The sequence below is a fragment of the Podarcis erhardii genome (assembly GCF_964252035.2).
Source record: "Podarcis erhardii genome assembly, chromosome: 11".
Classification (NCBI taxonomy): domain Eukaryota; kingdom Metazoa; phylum Chordata; class Lepidosauria; order Squamata; family Lacertidae; genus Podarcis; species Podarcis erhardii.
The window spans coordinates 32,189,306-32,211,362 of NC_138501.1; the positions used below are offsets into that span (position 1 = coordinate 32,189,306).

General features: G+C 40.6%; 1 protein-coding gene across 4 annotated transcripts in view; it reads left to right on the forward strand.

Moving 5' to 3' along the window:
• Positions 1 to 13,338: 13,338 nt before the first annotated feature.
• Positions 13,339 to 22,057, forward strand: part of TENT2 (terminal nucleotidyltransferase 2) — a 33,209-nt gene continuing 24,490 nt past the window's right edge. The window contains exons 1-7 of one of the 4 annotated variants that reach the window (XM_081881211.1): positions 13,339 to 13,458; positions 16,218 to 16,382; positions 16,696 to 16,812; positions 17,851 to 18,100; positions 18,915 to 19,029; positions 19,133 to 19,224; positions 21,512 to 21,578. In XM_081881211.1, coding sequence (XP_081737337.1) covers positions 16,255 to 16,382; positions 16,696 to 16,812; positions 17,851 to 18,100; positions 18,915 to 19,029; positions 19,133 to 19,224; positions 21,512 to 21,578 — 769 coding nt within the window. In that variant the 5' untranslated portion in view covers positions 13,339 to 13,458; positions 16,218 to 16,254. Of the gene's footprint in view, positions 13,459 to 13,913; positions 14,105 to 14,152; positions 14,396 to 14,985; positions 15,088 to 16,217; positions 16,383 to 16,695; positions 16,813 to 17,850; positions 18,101 to 18,914; positions 19,030 to 19,132; positions 19,225 to 21,511; positions 21,579 to 22,057 lie in introns of those variants that run through there. The other 3 variants (XM_081881213.1, XM_081881212.1, XM_081881214.1) reach the window with 3 other exon arrangements.

The following is a 22,057-nucleotide window of genomic DNA, read 5'->3' on the forward strand; positions in this document are numbered from 1 at the left end:
ATTTAAAGTTTCTATAATCTCTTTTTTAGTTTGTAATTCCAAGACAATAAGGAAGGTTCGCAGAGTCCTCTACTTTTTAAACTAAAGCCGCTAGGAGCCAGATTGGTAATTGCAATAATGTTTTAGACATTTAAAGTCTCAATATATGTAGCAGCTTAAAATCTTGTTACTATAGTCCGCAGTTTGACAGCTCAGTTACGCACTGACAGCCCGACGACTTGCGTTCTTGAAACAAAGTCCCAAATACAAGTCCCATAAGCAAAAATAAAGTCTCTCTTGGTCTTTTAAATAAGAGGACTGCAAATTCTGTAAATGCACAATAGTTCCACTTTACAAAGCTCCCATTAAGCGCCTCAGCGCTCCTCTGTGCCTTTGCTTTGATCTTGTAAGCAGTATCGGGAGACGGACTTCCTTTTACTCGTCACCCGGTTTCAAACCCGAAAAAAGGATATTTTAGGTCCAAATTGTAGTTCACTTTACTCACGGGTATGTTACTTGCCAAATTGATGTTCACAGGAAGAAAGGTCGGCGCTCATCAGCAGCAGCTGCGCGGCTTCGCCTCCCGCAGAAAGAGCGATGAACTCACAGCGCCGCTCCCCCTTTCGTGCTCCGGAGCCCCTTACGGGGTCCCTTCCACACTTCTGGGGGGGTTCTTGGCGCCCGCCGAGTCCCACGGCCACGGGCTCCCTCTGCCCGTGGTTTTTCCTAACGGGTCGTCGCTATGCCGCAGCGAACGACCCTTTCCTGCGGAGCCCCTCTTCAGACAGTGAAGAGGACCGCCATCGCCGTTTCGCGCCGCCTCCGGAACCAGGATCTGTAGATTTTCCCTCCGGGTTGTCAGAATTTGTTTTTCTCTTTGAACAGGAGACCCTCATTACCACAGAACAGAAACTGCTTTTGAAAGTCCTCCGGTGATGCTAGGAGCCAAAGTTATGTGGATCTAGATGTTCAGTATTATTTTTTGTTTTAACATCTTTCCCACAAGTGTCTACTTGTTAGGGTTCTAATCTTGTTTTAAATGCATTTGTCATATTTGTGTTTTTAATTATTTTATGTGTAAATCAACTTGTGACAGTGGTTTAGAAGGTGATTAATAAAGTGTAATAATATAAAATGTACAATTAACATAAAATATCAAAAGCAAATCCTAAACACTCTCTAAAGGAAAAAAGTCAATAAAACTGTAGTACTACATCACCAGCAGGTTCCTCAAAGCCCTTGAAAGTGTCACAGATATGCAACTTCTCTGCCTTAAAAAGTAGGAATGATAGACATATATGTACTTTGGCAGGGAGCTCATTTTATAGCTTTGAGGCAACCATATCTTATCTTTCCCCATGACTGTACAGTATTGACTCCACCTTGACAGCAAGATGAAGCTGACAGCAAAACCACCTTTTGCTTCCCTTCCTTAAAGGACACGTCCATATGGGCTATTTATTCACACAAAAATTGGCTGTCCCACACTTTCTACTGCAATTATCCCTTCACAAAGCTAGCTGCTAAAGGTCCCATATGAAAAGCAACCGAAAATTGCATTGGAAAGCGTAAGATAACCACTAGCTGCCAATGCCATTATCTACATTTTTTAAAAAAACTCCTGAGCACAGTCGTTAGGAGTGCTCTGTTAGCACTGGCAGAGGAACAGGGGTACGGAGGGAGCGGACCGCCCCCGGCACCACTATTCCAGTAGGGTGCCCTTGCGGTGGCCGGGCGCCACGCCCCCAGGGGCACCAGCCACGCCCCTGTCTGCTCTCTGCCCCTGGTAGTGGAGCATGCAGCTTCACCACTGTCTGTTAGTAAGGAAGCTGTTAGTCCAAAAGTTGGGTTGTACATTTATTGTTCCTTATTTATTTATTTATTTATCAAAATGGCATATACATATGTGTATAAATATATTTAATCAGTATAAATATTTAATTAATAGTGTCTCGGAGACTTTTTATGCTGACAAGTCTATGCAGTTGTTTAAAAATTATATTCAGTAGCCATTTTAATTACTGCTTTGTATTGCTGGGAATGATTTTGTATGTTTTCATACACCTGTACATTGTCTTGATATTTTATGGTGGTGATATACAATTTATTTATTAAAGTGTGTGTGTGTGTGTAATTGCTTAGTTAGTTTATTAGCATCTTTCCATGCTCTTCCCTAAAGTAGCCTTGCAGCAGTTAATATATGTAGAATATGGACATTACATACAAAGGTTTGCCTTGGTCAAAATTTAGTAAGCATACTACAGGATCTAGTGGGTATTTGACATGATTTATTGGCCAGAACATTTGCCTGGTTCTGGGCATTTAAACAGTAACCCCTGGTTACTAAAGCATTCCTGATGATGGAATGCAAAATTATACATAGTGCTTGAAATAAAGCGCAGAACTAGAATTTAAACACTAATTTGTAACATAATTTGTAACCTGAGATGTAGCACAAAAGAACCTGTGGAGGCCTAGCTGCTGTGTTACAGATGTTCCGTTCTCTCTCTCTCTTTAAAGTAACTACCTAGTCCATTAAGTTCCAGAAATATTAATCAGTAAACCTTCCAGTTCCCAATAATTCAGACAACTGACTGCAACACCCTTTGGATGACTGATAAACACTTTAAAACGTTTTTTTGAAAAGCTTGGTTACATTTTTAAAAATGTTATTCAAGTATACAAAAACCAAAACACCTTTTAAAAAACCTTTGACTATTTTTTTAAAAAAATTAAATTAAGTAAATTAATTATATAAATTTAATTTATATCCCACCCATCTGGCTGGGTTTCCCCAGCCACTCTGGGCTGATTACAACATATAAAACACAACAAAACATCAAACACTAAAAAACAAGATATCCTATACAAGCAACAAACCAACCGATACATCAATAAAAACCAATAACAATAACAACAATAAACAATTTACAGTTATACCCAAATTAACCACCAACCCCAACTAAACATTTAACCAACACCAATCTGACAAAAATGAAATGGAGGATCCAAAATTAGAACAGTTTAAAACATTTTAGCCAGTTACCCCTACCCAAGAGTTGTTCCAACAATGTCCCTCCAGCCTCCCAGGAGCCTTTTAGCTGATCAGGGTGAATCTGGGCCCCACCCCCTAGGTCAGGTGGAAATGGGTCTTCAGCAGGGAGCAGACTTTCTTCCAGCAGCAATCACAGGTTTGTGCTGCTTTGTGTCTTTACATCAAACTATACACTATTAAAATTATATGACAAATCTTTTTTTGCAAAATTTTAATGCCCAATGGTAAAATCCTGTTAGCCAGAATGTAAATGATAAAGAAATTGTTGATCAACTGGGAGGAATAAGGGGATGCACCAAATGCAGGAACCAAAGGGGAAGGAGTTCTTAAAGATGCATAGAGACTACTTATTGCCCAATGAGCTTTGAGTAGTGAAACTTTTATTCAAAGGTGATTCAGATGCAAGTCTTTCCTTTCAAAAGGAATCCAAAATTGAATTTCGGATATGACTTTGCAAGCAAACTTTAAAAAATGTATCAGAATGTATGGACTACCATAATGACATCCAATCTTAGAGTTACAGACGTTCATTGAAAGCCTTCACATGCATTAATTTATCAGCATAACCATTTCAAAACATAAAAGGCTGATATAGAATTGATTTTCTTCGCATAATGTTGTGCTCTCGCGTCACTAGGAAACCCATAGATCGAAGCTGGAATGCATGGATGAACTACTTATGTAGGTGATGGGGTACACTGAAAATCTAAAACTGCCCTTGATATAATTCAAAAACTCTGAAACTCTGGTAGATTGTAGCAGAGGAATGTGGAGAAAATGTTGCTGTTGTTCGTTATTATCTAGCCATTGCAAAACCTGCATTGCAAATATAACTCACAGAAGCACCAGTTTATGACAATATTTTAATTTGCTTTGGCCCATTTCATATTCAAATAGCATACTTTAGTTCACTTGGTTATTTTTTAGAGCCTTCAGGAGCTGGGAATATATTGTGTGCATCAGGAGTCTTGGCACCAGGCTCCACTAATGGATTCATGTCTGGAAAACACTTCAAGCGCTACAAAAGAATCCACATATTGTTAGCAATAGCCATGCAAATGTTGCATTTTTGAAGTTTTGTACATTGTAATGGTCCCATTTCAATAGAATTTATGAACCTTCCAAAACTGATTGCTGAGAAGCCTAATCAACACACATTATGTGAAATGTTTATAAAACAACACTCCAGAGCTCTAATGGATAAGTATTATGTATTCAAGAAGTTGCAATCATCATCATGGATCAACTTCAAAATACCAGATGACACATATTGACATGGCTGGACTTTTACCGATTATTCGATGTTAACCTTTTCATCTTTGCCCTTGGCAAAATTCATTCAATATTTGTTGCTCCTTACCACCCACATTTATTTTGCTGTTTGGTTGACTTAACTGTAGAAGACACTGCAAACAAGGTTGCAGCATCACAACAGGGAGGCATTCATGCATTTATTCACATGTGCTGCAAGGAGGAGGATGGTGATATGCGTTTCAGTCAATATGCCTTTTAGTTGCCCAGTATAAATGGCAAGGCTATTCAATGTGCGATGGTGCTTGCGAAGAGTAGTGGTGTGTGAACATCTGCATCATCAGCATCCAGCATGCCTTGAAACCCATTTGGGCAATTTGACCATTTCCTTCGAGTGCTTTTAAAACCACAGTGTTTTGTTCAAGCATTTTAAAGGAAGATTTGAAATAAATATATGGTGCTTCAGCTCCCTTCCCTGCACGAGTGTCTGCAAGGGAACAGGAGAAAAAATTGTTCTGGATGAGCCACAATCCTTGGATTTCCAATTAAAGAAGAAAAAAGAACAAGTCTCAATTTGTTGTAGGCTCCAAGTTTCAAGGGGAAAGATGTAGGTACAATTCTGCCTATTTATTTTGTAAGAAACTAGTCTACTCCTGCCTTTCAGTGTTTTTAGCTGATGATTCACATTTAGGAATCAGAGCTAGCTAATTAGACAGAAATAAAGTTAGAGTGCTACATCTATTGTCTGGAGAAGGAACTTGGTTTATTTTTAAGCCATTTGCTGCTCTTCTGGAGTGGAGAAGTGACTGCTTCCACATAGTAAACAAGTCAGAAATCTAGCATTTTTGTGATTAGACAGCAGTGTGTCTACCAGAAAGCAAAAGATAGCAGTAAAGACAAAGAGTTCATGATCTTTCTAACTCAGATCTTATTTCATACAAAAAAAATGTGACACAGCCCATTTGATTACACTGTAAATGGCAATGGATACAAAGCCTGTCATTATATTGCAGGTGGCAGAGTTGTGGCTAAAAATGCATTTGATACACCAGCCCTTTCCTGCTGTAGAAGCAGTAACAAATTCTATGATAATTCATGATTTTAGTAGATTTGATTTTGACAGAGTTAAAATAACCTGTGTGAGGCATTTCAGGGCTTTCCCTTTACAGCATGCAGAGAGGAAAGGCAATCTGGCCACGTGAGAACTCCTACTGCATTACCAGCTCACTTTGTTTCCTCACTGTGCACTGAGAATGAACAGCTACAGCTGGGGTTGGAGGAAGAGAAACCTGTGCAATCCAGGTTCCTGATTGGGGGGGGGGGGAGATTTCAAGGGTGCTTGCAAATCACCTGCTTATTGAGCATGCATCCGGATTTGTTTGAGGGGAGGTTAGATGACGTTGTGACAAAGCAAGTGTTATCCCACACTTTCCAGTGCATTTTCCATCCCTTTCCTTATCACAAAAGTCCAGTCTTTTGGGGAAGCGAGTTTGTGTCACAAGAATTCCCAATTAACTATAACTGCACGTCCTGAATTCGCCAATATGTGATTGACTCCCACTCAAAAATAGCAACAGTAAAAGCTTTAATGCCCAAATATGACTATTCAGGTGTTCAAAGAACATAAAGTGCAGAGTAGTTTAGCAGTTAATCTTTCTTCCCAGGGAACTCTGAGAATTTTAGCTCTGTGAGGGGAATAGCAGTCTCCTAACAGCTCTCAACACCCATAACAATACTTCTCAAGATTCTTTGCAGGAAGCCAAGACTGTTTAAAATCCTAGGATGCTGCTTTAAATGTACAGTGCAGGTAGGGCTATAGATTCTTCATGTAAGTAATTTAGAACCCTGATTACACAGGGTTCTAAATCCCACAGAAAGCCCATGTGTGCATGGCAAGTTCCCTGCTTCAGACCTTGCATAACTTAGTTTCCCCCCCCCCCCCAAATGAAGCCACTTTGGCAAGCACTTAGCAGCAGTCCTCTTAAACTTTGCAGCTGCTTCCTCCTCCTTTCTAGTTTTAGGCTCTGTTTGGAATCATCTTCTGTGTTGTGGGTCATGCTGACGTATCATTTGGACTAATAGTGTAAGAAGTTGCAGTGGATTTCATGCCACCCCTGCTGCAGCAAGTGATAAATGTTTCGATGCTTCAAAATTTGTAACAATAATTATTTTATAAAGAAGAGAGATGTAATGGCCTCAGGATCAGCCTCTCCAAGTTCAGGAAATAGTGCCATGGATTTCTAGATGATGGGGCAGAAGAGGGAACTATGACTCCAACTAAGTCTCCTTTTCCAGAAGCCTGGAGGTTGCACTTTCATTGTCCAACAAAGTCTGAGGAACGTGCCTAGGCCATCTCTTAACAATGCCCCTGGTGCAGAGAGCGAGTGTCTGATCTAAAAGACTCTCCAGTGTGCCTGATACAAGTTTAACAATAGGATTGTTATGCACACCCCAATCTCTGAATGGTGTGATTTCGGGGTGTGTGTGTGTGTGTGACCATGTTCCTGGTTATACATGGTTTTATTTACGCATATAAACTGACTGAGCATAATATGGATGGGTTCACAGCATTAGCACTCCAGCAGATCTTGCTCCCCTACTGGATTTTGGGTCGGAGATTCCAAAACCATAGCTCTGGACCAAGGTCATAGTCAAGTGGGGATTTGAACCCTGGTCTCCTAGGTCCTATCCTAACACTCTAACCACTATTCCACACTGAGCATTTTTGTACATTCACCAATTATATCATCTCCAGATGACATTGTCTCCCACTGCAAGAGTTACCCAATGAGTTTTGACTACAGTGGTAACTCAGATTACATACGCTTCAGGTTATATACGCTTCAGGTTACAGACTCTGCTAACCCAGAAATTAAGAACTTTGCTTCAGGATGAGAACAAAAATTGTGCGGCGGTGGCAGCGGGAGGCCCCATTAGCTAAAGTGGTGCTTCAGGTTAAGAACAGTTTCAGGTTAAGAACGGACCTTTGGAACAAATTAAGTACTTAACCCGAGGTACCACTATATATGTGATTTTGGCTTTAGGCGTGATCCCCAGAATGTAAACCCCTGTGTAAGTTGAAATCAATTAGACTTTTGAGTAGACATACATAGTAGTGCGGTTAGATTTTCTTTTGCCAAAGGCACAGCTGTACTCTCTAGGTGCACAACATACAATTTGTGATGAAAATAATACAGAATTGGAATGGTGTTTGTAAGAATCTCAGACTGTGGGTGTATTCCTGTAGTTCAAGAACTATAGCTAATCTCTGGTCCCAGCTATGCTTTTGTTAACTATGTTTTAAGGGGTGAAAACCTGCTGTAGACTTGGTGTTTTCTGCTAGGTTCACGGAAGGACATATCTCAGTTTCATTTTTCATTAATTCTAAGCTTTTAGATAGTTCTCATCCCCCAGTGATCTGAAAACCTTATTTTAGAAAATAGTAGAATCAAGGAAAAACATTGTATAAGCTGAATTCATTATAATGCACAACTGCTGGGGCACACTTTTTATATAAAGTGGTTTAGTATACTCTTTGTAGGCATTTACCTCACGTGAAAGTTTGCATGTTTGTCCAAATATCAAATGATGGTTGTGTTTCAGTTCTTGATTTTTTACAGAAAGTGTAAATTATGTATCGTATTTTTCCATGTATAAGACTTGGGTTTTTTACCAAAAAAATTGGTTTAAAATTGGGGCTCATCTTATACACGGGTAGTGCTAAGGGGTGTTTTCTTAATTTGGAGTCCCCCCAAATAGGGGGGTGTCTTATACATGGGAGCATCTTATACACGGAGAAATACAGTATGTTCCCTTTAAAATGCAAACTGAATTTAATTTCTCCTAGGGAATGATGGCAAGTCATGGCTCTGGAGGCACTGTGGGAGAACTGAATTATAATGGCAGACACCAACCAAAGCCACTGCTGCTGCAGCACCAAGATACATGCTGCACTCAGGTGGCCATAACATACATTATGGGATTGTGACGTATTAGGTGGCGAAGCTTCCTGAAAGCTTCGGCTTTCAGCAACTGCCTGACGGTACTGACCCCTGGTTCCAGGCCTGGCTTTAATAAATGGTTGTTACTCTAGGAATAACAGTGGATCTATTACTTTTTATTCTCCCCATTTCTGATATTCATGCATGGGTGCCAATGTTTATGTAGCCAAAATGGCACCATCTGCACAAAAGAGGGTGGTATCAAGAGGCTCAGTGAAGGGGCTCAGGATTTTCAGAAATGCCACAAATATTTAGGGGGGAACCCTCCCCTCATACAACCTACAAAGGGTGCTCAGGCCACAGAATGCTGAGCAAGTTTTGGGTGGAAGATGGCATAGAGTATGGCTGTCAGGCACACTAAACAAGAACACTCCACACTGCTACATTTTGTTGCAGCTTCCACTTCTGGCTACTGCTTGCAATAGCTATAACACCTGCTGTGCTGTCTTAACTAAAGCTTCTAACTCAAGATACAGAGTTTGTGTCCATATAAGGATAAAAATTACAAATCAGTCATTAAAGCTTTTTGGCATAAGGCAGATTTAAAAAACACACAAGACTGGTAATAATGAACAAAGACCTACAGAACCATGTGTCAAGGAAATTTAAATATAATAGTATGAACAGCATGTTTGGAGAAATTAAACATTGGTTAATGAAATTAATAATTCAGAGCTCTTATATAAAGCTGATCAATAAAGAGGGTAATTAAACCCATAGCATATTGCATATATTAAGAGTTCCTGTTATGGTTGCCATAGAAACCTTAACTTTGAGTTCTCTTCCATTTGCAGGTTTAAATTTTTAGCCTCAGTGTTGCATTAACATACCATTTTTTTGCATTGAATAAATTTGCCAATAAAGGATTATTAAGGAGCTTGACGTTTCTAAAGTGTCTAACCCTGTAGTTAATCTGCACATCAACATTTTAAATCACAAAAGTATTAATACTCAGCTCAAAGAACATTCAAGATGTTCTCCCTTTGATGTGCTTATGCAAAGTTGGTCACCATTTTAAGGCTTCTGTTGCACCAGCTTCCTGAAAAAGCTTCCCCCTTTCCAACTACATGTGTGTTAGGAAAAGGTGCAAACTTAAAATCACTAGAGCTAAAGGTAGGTGGGGTGGGTAGGTGAATAAATAATCATTGACTACAAAAAACACACCCTGCAATACAAGAAATCCATGCACATTTTATTAGCCCCATCCTCCAGAGCAGGGTTGCCAACCTGGTGCCTGATGTTGTCACACTTCAGCTCCCATCAGCATCAGCCAGCAGGGGAACACATTTGCTATTCCTAATCTAAACTAATATCCTGGACCAAAACCCGAGTGTTCTTTATGACTGAGGAATCCTCAGCAATATCAATGGGTTTGGGGAAATAGGATCTTACTGAAAGGAGGAGGACCTTGAAACTAGGGGTTCCTTGGCCTTGCCATACCTTCTAGCACTGATCCAAGAAGGGCTAAATTGAATCTTAGATACCTGACTCTGCCACTAATGAACCCCTGACAATTATCAAGGAGGTGGAGCTAGGACCCCTGCTCAGTTCCAGTAGGGATACCATGTCTCTGAGGGTCAGCAGGCGAATCAACCAGATGTGCCTGAGACAGCATGGTAGAGGCTGTGCAGAGAAGTGCCCAGGCACACTGTCTATTTAAGGAAAACTTTCAGGAGATCCAATCTGCTGGGTGTAAGGCCAGTCTTTTGCAGAGGTTTCAATGTGATCCAGTTCTTTGAAGACTTGCAGCATCAACCTTTAAATGAACACTTAGGGAAACTGAAGACAACAGTAAAGTAATGCTAGTCTGATCTTTAGTCTGATCTTATATTGTGTGTGATATGCACAGAAGGATACTGAAAGTCGCATTCCAATTTTCGCCTATTAATTTTTTAGGCTTTAAAATAAAGTTAGGGTGTCATTTAGAAGCTTTGTTATTTTCTTGTCGGGATCTGTTATTGCCCTGTTTCTTAAAAGTCCATTTTAGAATTGCATTTTTGGTACTATTAAAGGCCTATATTGCCTTTTCAGAGGGATGTTTTTTCACTGGAAAAGAAAATTTCCTTTACTGCTAGCTAAGCTGATCTTTTGGCTTTCTTCCCAGAATGAACTTCAAAGTACTTCATATGGGTATTATATTTTGAAAACTACAATTTTCTCTGTGGAAACTGAACGAAATTAAACCCAATTAATGTAATTTATGTCTGTGCTGCCAGAATAGAGTATTCAATACGTTTGGTTTACTAGGTCATATTGGTCCCTCTGATATATCATATAAATTAAATTATATGCAAAAATACCAAAAACGTCTTGTTGCAAACTGGCAACAAGAAAGAAGGGTCATGTTCGGGCTATGCACATTTACTTGGGAGTAAGCCCCATCAAACCTTAATGCAGTGCCATTTGAATGTAAGTGCAGCCCTGCTGGATCAGAACAAAGGTCCATCTCAGCCAGGATTCTCTTACCAACAGCAGCTAGCCAGGTGGTTCCCAGAAGCCAACATTTAGGGTATAAAGGTAATAGCCTTCCTCCATTCCTCACCATGAGCCACTAACATTGAGCTACGGTTACAGTTTCTCTGAACCTGGAGATTCCATTTAGTCATCATGGCTAAGAGTAGTCAATTGACAGATCCTCCATGAATTTGTCTAATCCCAAAGCCATGTAAGTCAGTGACCCTCACCATATCTTAGGGCACTGAACTACGCATCGTGTGAATAAGTTATTTTCTTTCGCCTGTCCTTAACTGATATCAAGTCAATTATATGTCCCCAAGTTCTATCACAGAAAAAAACACCTCCATCTACTTCTCCAACACCATGTATAATTTTAAAAAACTGTTATCATATCTCCCCCACCTTAATGGTCCCTTTTCTGAGCTAAAGGTGACTACATAAGGTGCTCCAACCCCTTATTTTCATTTCTCACTGTAATATCTCTTTTTGAAATGGAATGACTAGAACTATACACACTATTCCACACCAATAATGTGATACTGCTTATTTTACTCCATCCCTTTTCTAATAAATACTGTGTGACTACTGCTGTGCACTGAGTTGACCATTTCATTGAACTGTCCACTGTGATCCCAAGATAGCTTCCTATTTAGTTGACAGCCAGTTCAGATTTTATCACTGTGAAGTTGGGATTCTTTTTTGCCCCAATATGCATTGCATTGTATTTATTTATGCTGAACACTTGATTTGGCTGCTGTCCCAGAAGGAAGGCTGAATCTTCAACCATTTTGTTGTTGCTTTTAGCAGAAAGGATAAAAAGGACCTTATTATTGCCAGTTCAGACTGGAAATAAGTAGGTATTGTGTACCATAGTTAACTGGCAACAGCTACATACTTATTACCTTTTATATCTTGACTTGGCAATGTAGTTGGCCAGGCCTTTGTAATAAATATCCAAGGCAGCTAGCAAAACAACCCCCCCCCAAAAAAAACCCCTGAAAGCAATACAGAATAAAAACAGTGAAGATATTAGTAAAACTACAGAGCAATCTACAACTAAAAGACAATAGCATCATAAAAGACAGCTTAAAGATGGCACTCTGCAAAGGCATTATTCAAGGAAGCAATATCAGGAGAAAATCCCTATAGAACAAATATGTGCAGCCAATCATATACAGAAATTAGGGGAATATACCACAATCTCTCACAAGACTGTTAGTCAAAAATGCAAACATAAACTGGAATTTTAAGGAACACATTATAAGTGCTATGGATTTTGCTGTTCTGTGAATTTCTGTGAATAGGACTGTTGCTGTGTTTTTGCTTTATGATACTAGTTATCTTGGATTTGACAAAGGAGTGTGAATAGCCCAGAACAGGTGATGTATACTCATGGAAAGATGTGTCCCTATGGAAGGAAGCTAAGGTTAGAAGATAACTTCTTGATACATGACCACTGGGATATTCAGAAAAGGAATTAGGGGGCATACACTTCCCAACTCCATATAAGGATGGTGTAATCTAGTTCTGTGTCACTGTGCAAAGGCACAAGAGATAGACTGCAGTTTTGGTAGTTAAGAGAGTTTTGGGGGCTCGGCAAGCTAACAGTACCAGGGAGTGAGGGAGGGACACCCTTTAGAGATTAAAGACTACCTGCTTCTCCTCACCTGTAATTGATGTCTATGCACATCATACGGCCGATTTATTCATCTATCTTATTTCACCTTTACATTTTAAGTGTCCAAAGCAGTGTACATCATCAGTCGCAATATAAAACGTTTGAAGAAGTCAGAAGCTAGCAAACAAGAAGCATAGCTGGTAAAATACACTTCCTGAGAAGTTATCGGCTGTTATGGCCCTTTAGTTGAGGAGAAACTTTAATAATTCAGAGGGACTTACTTCGAAGTATGTATGTATTGGGCTGGCTCAAGGCAGTCGTGTTCAAAGCAGCCCCCCTGACATTAATGGGACATGTAGTTTTAATTCCATTGCTTTCAGTGGGTCTACTCTACACTTGTATTTTAGTGTTCTGTTGGAAGCCGCCCAGAGTGGCTGGGGAAACCCAGCCAGATGGGCGGGGTATAAATAAATTGTTGTTGTTGTTACTATTACTTGTCTGGATTCGCCTTCGTGTTTCTTAACCAAGCTGAGGAATTTTAGCATGCAAAATGGGTGAATCTTCCACGAGGCTAACTCTCCCGTTGCCTTTTAAGGAGAAATCCTCATACACATAACTGCGTAACATGTTCTTTTCAATACCATGCCTTGCCATTTAATTCCGAAATGAGGTTTCACTCTCCAGGAAGCACCCCGGATCACGTCGAGTTCTCAACCCTCGCCTGGCGCTAAGCAATACCAAGCCAACTCCAGACGGTTAGCCGCGCTTAAACCGGGCTGCGGCGCATGCGCAGAGTGGGACGGGAGCCACTACTATGGAGAGGAACGCCGCGGAGCGGAGAGAGCGACGACGGAAGGGCGCTCGCGACGTCTTCGAACACCTTCTCTCCCCCTCTTCTGGTTCTGGATCCGGGGCGAGAACGAGGCCTCAGCCATAGAGATGGCCAGGTGCAAGCGGTTCCGGGTTACTTCCGGAAGATCCCGCCTCTCCCTTCCCTTTCTCTCTAGAGAGGAGGAAGCGAAGAAAACAGAGCCGAGTCCGCTGGCTTCGGAGCGCGCTGGGCCTTGCCCAGTCAGCTGCCTCTCTCGCGCACCGGAGTAAGTTGAAGGAACGAATACCATTCGGGGGGCGGAGACATTTTTTTTTGGGGGGGGGGAACGGTTTCTACGTGGCCGTTCGCACATTCCCCCCTCAAGCTTCTCGCTTGGAAGCGAGCGGGGCGCCAGACCCGGCGGGTGTGTGAGGGGAGGGAGGGGTCGTTTCTCAGATACTGAGGTGCTTGGGGGGGGAGGGGAGCGGCTGGGCCTGAGGTACTTATTCATGGGGGGTGGGGGTGTTAGAAACTCTGGGGAGAGGCAGGGTGGTAGACTTGAGGGAGACTCCCGGCGGTCGCGAGTGCCTTGCGGGGGTTCCGGTGGGGCCCAAAGGCCTGGACGATGCTCCGGGTACGGATTGCCGATAAGGAACAACAGCCCTTGTGACGTCAGTGGTGTTCGGGGGGGGTGGGGTGGGGTGCTGCTTTCTCTGCAGCTTAGCTGCCACCAGAAAGTTGCCTCGCTCGCGCCGGCGATGCCCGCGTGGACTGGTGTGTGCTGCCAAATCCTTCGAACGGAGCTGTCTGCAACACAGGCAGAAAGAGCTTTTTCCCAAGGCCGCGCTGGATGGTTGCTCGGTTTCATTAAAAAATAAAATAGAATGTGAATGTTTCATTCTGTATCTGGTGGGTCACTTACGACAGGCAAGGTTTTCTACCCGAGAGCAAGCTCGTTCACGATTACTGTGCTGGGGAAATGCTTTATCCGTGGGGCATGGTCTGTGCACAGTGGTGGGGATGTTTTAAGGTCACCAAAGTGGCTGTCAGTAGAATTTGGTAACTGGCACACAAAAAACAGTGATGACTTTAAAGAGAGAGAGAGGCTGTTTAAAAAGATTGGCCTTCTTGGAAAAATTGGGTAGCAAGCTATCTTGGAAGGGAACACACAGATGCTTATATGTATGCTGGTACTAGTAGCCTAAAACGAGGACACCGTTAAGGTAGGCATATGGAAATTGGTGAAATCAGTGGGGCATGTTTATTGTTTAATGTGGTTATGTATGGAAATGACAGGGGATCATAGAAGAACAGCTTTGCTGGATCAGAACAAACAGGTAGCATCATGTTTCCAACCACAGTGGTTAGCCAGATGCCTGTAGGAATCCCTGTAGGGCAGAGTCATTTAGGAAATGTAGAAATTTTTCCTTTTCATCATGATCCAAGCATGTATTTATCAGTGTGTGTTAGAGTAATTGAAGTTGCCCATTACTATGCTTTCTTCATCAGATACCTTCTTTACTTCATTCCTTATCTCCAGTTCACTCTTGAGTGCTTTGAACAGGGAGATGATAATTTGTGTCCTGTATTAAATTGCTTTTGGGCCCTGATTTAAACATAGGAGAACAAGCCTTGTTGAAGATGAGTCAAAATGGGAGGTTACCTGTGGACAGTAACTCCTACACCAGCAGCCTTTTGGGGTTTGAGTAGGGGTGATCTAACCCAGTTCATCTTGAAAGGCTCCTGAATAAATGTAGGAATAAATGGGAACTTCTCACAGTGGAGGCTAAAAAATCAATACTAGAACTGGTAATGTTGAACTTTTTCATAAGTGATCTGGAGTAATGGATGAGCAGTTGACTAGGTTTGCAGACAACACCAGGAACACAAGGAAATTGCTAAGAAGTCTAATGAGGTGAATGAGCAACAAAATAGCAAATAACGTTTAGTTATGAATAAATTGGGGCCTATTAGCGCAAAAAATCTTAACCATGTTCACGCACATACTGACTTTCTCTGAACTGCTAGCAGCTGGTCACCTGGTGAAATTGAGTGGCAGTAGATTGAGGATGAGCAAAATAACATTTTACTTCCCATCACACATACTTGTATGTGAAAAATTGCCACAAGTTTAGATGGCTTTAAAGGGGGATTAAACAGATTCATGAAGGACAACTCTATTAATGGTTCTTAACCATAATGGTGAAATGGGGCCTGCTGTCTTGCGGGCTCTGCTTATGCAAATATAGACAGATTGGCAAGTGGAAAAGTGGGTCTTAGACTCAGATCTGTAGAGTTAGAAGGGGCCAGCGGGAGTATCTAGTTAAGCCTCCTGCAATGCAGGAATCTTTTGCCCAATGTAGGGCATGTATCCAAGATTTGTGATAGTAACAGTCTCGTGCAACTGGATTCAGCATATTCTTTTATTTATAAAATTTGGAGGCTTCATTGGATTCTATACAAGTTTAATTTTTGAAGGGAAAAATCCCACTTGGATTGTTGTTTGGCATATTATTTTATTGGCATTTTGTTTTATTAAGTTGGGAGATGTCATTAGAATCTATAGAAGTTTTAAATTCTGAAGGAAAAAGAATGAATTTACTCTTATAGAACAGTTGGCTCCTACTCCTTGTTCAAAAGTGGGATCTTGTTTATAGAGGAAAACATATAAATGTTTCTAAAATTATGTTCATGATTGATTAGTCTTTATTTGCTTGTAGAGTAGTTGTGGGTGCTGTTTATGAACATTGGGCATTTCAAGGTAACGTATCTGGTCTGCTTAGGCCTTAACCCCCACCCCATTTTAAAGATAATGAATTGGAAATATTAAGAGTGCCTACCTTGCTTTCCCAATGCATCTGGAAAATAATAAATACTAATTTTGATGTGTCTGTGCTTGTGAATATTTAAGGAAAATTACGTTGTAACAACACGTTATTGCCAAAAAACACTCGGAAGTTATCAGCTTGTAGTAATGGCTAATATATGTAAACCTTATGACTTACTTTAGTTGCCTGATTTCAGTTATTTTTAAAAAAATAATAGGTAGAAGAATACATGTTTACTTTCAGCGTAGAAGAGCATGTTCCCAAATTCTTCCAACTTGGGTCATCCACCCTTCCCACTAGAACATCAACAATACAACTTCTTCATTAATCTTCCAGTGAACATACCTCCTGTTCTCTTTCACCAGCAATTCCAGAATACAACGTAAGTATGGTAGAATTTTAATCTGAAATTTCCTGCCAGAAACAAATATTGGATTTTTAAAAAGCCTACTTGCAGTGTTAACATTATCACATAAACTACCACAGAGAAGCAATTTAATGTCCATTTGAGCTTTAGGTTTGCAGTGAAAATAAAGTTAGAGTAATAAACTTGAGTACTGTAGTTTGTATTTCATCACAGTACTGAATGGTAGCATACATGTTCACTTTATTACTTAAGTAATTACTGTATGAATGTTTAAATTTAAATTCAAAACACTGGCATGAATAATCATACTGCATTGTAATTTTCCTAGAACTCCAGTAAGTGGTAATCTTCTGACCATCCCACCTGTTTCACCTCCACCTTTTGCCTATAGAAATGGCAGCCCAGTGCATACATCAGCTGCACCTGCATCATTCCGAGGCAGAAAGTAAGTGCATTCTGTGGTTCTCTTCCATGTTATGTTCCCTTAGAATAAAGCACTATAAAATAATAGAAATATAATACTGAAGTGACCCCCTATTAAAGGTGTTACTCTTTGAGACTTTTTATGACACTTTGCCCACATTTTGTTTATTATGATGCCTATCTTGTTAGATGCTGACACACTCTCAAAATGGGAAGTTTGGAGTCATTTCCCACCCAGCTGTATTTCTCCACTGTTCTCAAGGGTGCATATTGCTATGTGTTTGTGGCACTGTTCATGTGTTTTTTTCTATTTGCAACCACAGAAAAGCTAGGGAGTGACTATTCCCTTCCCATACCCACAAGGGAAAATGGCTGTGAACACATCTGTTGTAGCTTTGGTAACTTTACTGAAAACAATGGAGTCATACCATATGCAGATAAACAGAGGAGACCCTGGCATTTTTAGGTGTTGGTCCTTGAATCTTTACTGGTATTTTCCAAGTTAATAATATTTTCAAGACCAGAAGCAGTATGCTGGACTGGATAGTTTGGTCTGGTCCAGAAAGGCTGCTCTTATGAGAATGTGTGAACCAGATTTACTGCTCTACTGATAAGGGTGAAGTGTGTGAGGAATAAGAACTGATCAGTAGACTGGATCCTGAGTCGTCATTGTCCTCCATGGACTACTTCCTCTTCCTTCCCACTTTTATCACAGGGCACACATTGCACACAACTTCTCAATTTAGCACTCTCTTTAGATTCAAAACTGCTCTCTTGAATAGGAAGTATTTCAGAATGAGAACTGTATTTGCTGTGCATAAGAATGGCTTGGCAATTTGATCTAGCATTGTCTTTCTATGGGACACAAATTGAGCGCTTGCACATACTTTTGAGTTCCCTGTTTTAAGACTTTATTTGCATCATATCAAAGTTGGGCATTCCTCTTTAAAAATAATACACAGTCTTAATTGGTAGCATTGACAGTTCAGTCTCTCCCCCCCCCCCCCCCGCATAGTTAAGTACCGAAATTGGAATAGTCAAACCTCTCTTACCTTTTTAGGAGGCTGAAAGAGCAGGATGTTCCTTATCAAGTGAAGCGCCAGCGATTTCATTCACCTCATCATGAATCTGCTTCAGCTAACCAAGTAGTGCCTTTACCAGAAGATCACAGGCGGTCATTCCCTGGATCAATTCCTTCGCCATTATTTCCAGCACATTACATCTCTGATTTGACGGGATGTGTGCCACCCTTACAAGAAGCTTCATTTCCTGACCTTATAGAAACTGCACTCCCTGTGGCCAAAGATAAGGTAAAATTGAGAATAGGTGCTCTTTTCCTTTCTATAAAGTTTTCTGTGCAAGACAGTGGCTCCCAAATCCTGGGCTGCAAGAGGAGCTGAAGGGTATCTCAAACAGAGCCAATGTGTTGGAAACATTTACACTGAGTCTTAGAGCAAGGATGACTCTTTGAGCAAGTATAGATTTCCACTCCTGCCTTCAGTCAATATAGAACCAGTAACATCATTCCCAAGGGAGGGAGGGAGAGTGTGTTGGGATTTCTTGCCACAGCCAGTGCTTTTTGTAATAATAATAATAATAAATAGTTAAAATATAATTGAAGAATGCTGGGGAATGTGCATCTGAATTGTCACCTTTGCCCCTGAATGCAATGGGAATGGCAGAATGTTGAAGGATAATAGTAAATGATTTATCCTGTGGTTGCAAGGAGGATGCCTGCTTCTATTGTGGGAGCAGATTGAAGAAACACATGAAACAGGAACACTGCTTTTAATAGTAAAACTTCCACAGTTCTGATTGTGTTCAAGCAGCAATAGTAATACTATGCAGCCATGTATTATTGCAGCAAGAACAACAATTTTAATTGCCTGTGTGCTGTCCAATAACAGATGTTTGTCTGTAGAATAGCAAAGTTTAGAGTCTCACTAATCAGGCTCCTACTAAATCATTTATTTACAGTGAATTCTCGTAGGACTTTGATTGGTGATTTGGGGGAAAAACCTTTTTAAAAGTGTGTGTGTACACAAATGTATTTACTATATATGTATAAGAGATCATACTGATAGTTGTATAGTAAATGCTGGTTTGTTTTTTGCATATGTTAAGCTAAGTCAGCAAATACTGGAATTGTTTCAAGTGTGTCAACAACAAACCTATGACTTGAACAAAAAAGAGCTTTGCCGAACACAACTCCAGAGGGAAATTCAACAGATCTTTCCAAGTATGTTATCATTCCATATGTTTCTGACACTCAAATAGTCATGTTTTTAATTATTCCCTTCTTCTAAAGAATAAGATTTTATTGTATGGTTCTTTCCTTGCAGATAGTAGACTCTTTTTGGTTGGATCCTCACTAAATGGATTTGGTACTCGTAGCAGCGATGGTGACCTGTGCCTGGTGGTTAAAGAGCAGCCAGTAAGTACTAGAAGGAAAACCTGCTGTCTGTGAAAATAGCTTTGCAAGATTCTTAGCTTTTTTCTGAGAGAGGTTGGAAGGGGAGCTGCAGTGTAGGAAGGGGCTGTGATGCCAGAGATCTTTAACAAATTTAATTAAAAGGAAATTAATGAAATTCTAAACCTGCATCTTTTTCATTTGCATTTTCTGCCCCTGCCTGATGACTTGGGCCCCCAACAAATCATGGTCAAGTGCAAATATTTTTATACTTGTAGAACAGTGGTGAAGAATTGGCCTGGTCCTTATCTCCCTTAACCCTTACAGGCCAAATATGGTAGGTGGGCTGGCCACCCACCGTTCGATCACCTGACATCACAAGGACTTCAGAGTGGCATGCCTGTATTGCAAAGAACCCTGCACAGTACTTTGAACTACTTCAGATCAGTTAATAATTGTTCTTTAAAGCACTCTGAGCTCTTTGCAAGTCTCTTCAAGAATTGACTGGCTATGGAGTTCCCAGGTATCCTGCTTTTCTGCTGTGATCAACTGGTTGTGGAGTTGCCCATGGAGAACTCAATTGTGCAACTGATCCTAGCTGGTTTATTTTCACTGCCAGTCAGCTGATTGGCGAGACAGCAAGCCACGTCACATGTGGGACAGGTGGATGTGGTTTCGAGGAAGCAGCCAAGTTGGAACTGGTTGCTCCCAGGCCAAAGGTTTCTCATCCCTATGGTAGAGCCAGTATATATTACCTGGCTGTTCCTTCTGCCTACTGCATAAGGTCACATATAGCCGCCCCATCAAAGGTATACTTGCAGAATTTATGTACTGTATACATTCTTTTCTGTATGTGAAGGCAGAAAACAAGACAGCTGACACAAGACAGCTTTTTAAGATGAAGGGAGGCACACTTCAGAGGAGCAGAACCTGTAGCAAAAAACCCCAAAATGAATCTGCTTCTCTGTAGCCGAGAAGAAAAAAGGGCAATTAGTGATGGATCATACGCATTTTTTAAAAAAGAGTACCTCTTAATAGAATGGAAACTTCACCAGATAATTTGAATAAAATAATCACATTTCTGGAACCATACTATCACTTAGATTAACAATGTAACTGCATTACACGCTGCATTAGCTTTAATCGTGCTTTTAAAAAGACCTACTTGCATTATTCTCATTCCTCATGAAAGCTGTTAATGATTAGCAATACTCATTATGCAAATACACCTTATTCAAGTAGGGGTTTAAGTTTTATTCCAGGAAGGGCAACTTAACTCACAGTGTCTCTCTTTAGTTCTGATAATTTTTCTGTTTTCTAATCTTAAGTGAAAAATGGTGTGTGAGCATAACAAGTATTTTTTATGTAAATAACAGGACAAGATCGCTCCAATTATTTTATTCCCGGTATCTCACACTCCTAGCATTGTTGTTGTTGTTGTTGTTATATTATAATTATTATTTATTAAATTTATATGCTGTCCTTCATCTGTAGATCTCAGAGTGGTTCACAAGATAAAAATACAAAATACATAATAAAAACTAGAACAAACCAAGCCAATGACCCCTTCCTCTAAGGTACTCTGGCCTGGAGCCATGTACCATTTAATATCTTAAAACTTGCACTATGAACTCAGCGCTTGAAAAGATAACTGATGGAGGTGATGTATTATCAGAGTTACATAATATAATTTGGGGGCCTGAGGTGGAAAAACCAATGTTATATCCAGGGAATGAAACACACACACACACACACACACACACACACACACACACACGGCACTTATCTGTCCTTTAATGATACCTCCAAACTGGATTCTTTACTTTGGATATGTTGTAGGATCTGCCCTGAATGGGACTCCCAGTGTGTTCTTATTCAAGCACTGATCATTTTAACCCTTTTGGTCTTGTTTCATAAATGACACATGAAAGTTATGAATGCATAGGTTGTTGCAACGGTGGATGTAGAAATATGTGATCTTTTAATTAGCTTCTATTTAATTTCATGTGTTTTTAACAGATGCCTCCCCTGGTTTGTTTTAATAGATATAAAATATTCAGGGTTGTATCCAACACTGCCATTCTACTTGCACAACAAAACCTCCCCCTCTTCCCTGCAGCCCCCTGCACACCATCAAAAACTGCTGCAGAAGGTTGGGGGACCCTCTGAAGCAGATTGTGTGGGTGCGTGAGAAGAAGAGGGGAAGGGGAAGTCCTGTTGTGTGAGTGGAATGCAATTCATGCACTTTTAGATACAACCCTCACTCATTTCCTGAATGCATCTGAGTATTAATGGACGTAATTTATTTCAGATTAATCAGAAGACTGAAGCAAGACACATACTCAGCTTACTCCAAAAACACTTCTGTCGGAAGCTTTGTAAGTTCTGGACTATGTTATAGTGAAATGATGGTTGGCTAATGCTTTGTGATATGCACTAATTGGCAAGAAACCCTTACATGAAAAAGTTTACATTTAACTTAATTAAGACTGCATTTATGACTGCCCAAGTGAATGGGTTGGATTTGAGGTTTCCCTCATTCATTATTTAAGGCATATCTATGCTGCCTTTCATCACTGGTACCAAGGTGGCTCACAACAATACAAATACATTTCTCTTAAAATCAGCTCATTAAAATAGAACACAAATACAAAAGCCACAGTAAAGCTGCCCAATTGTACTAAATGTTTGGCATAATCATAGTTGGTGCTTACATTCTTTTGGAAGAGGTCTGACCTGGGGGCGGAGAGAAGGAGGAGAGTTGGCTGCAGCTTCCCCTCCCCTCTCCACTTTGCAGGGTGAGCTGCAGTGGGCTCTCTCAGCACCCTTTGGGGGGGGGGGAATGACCCGTGCGTGT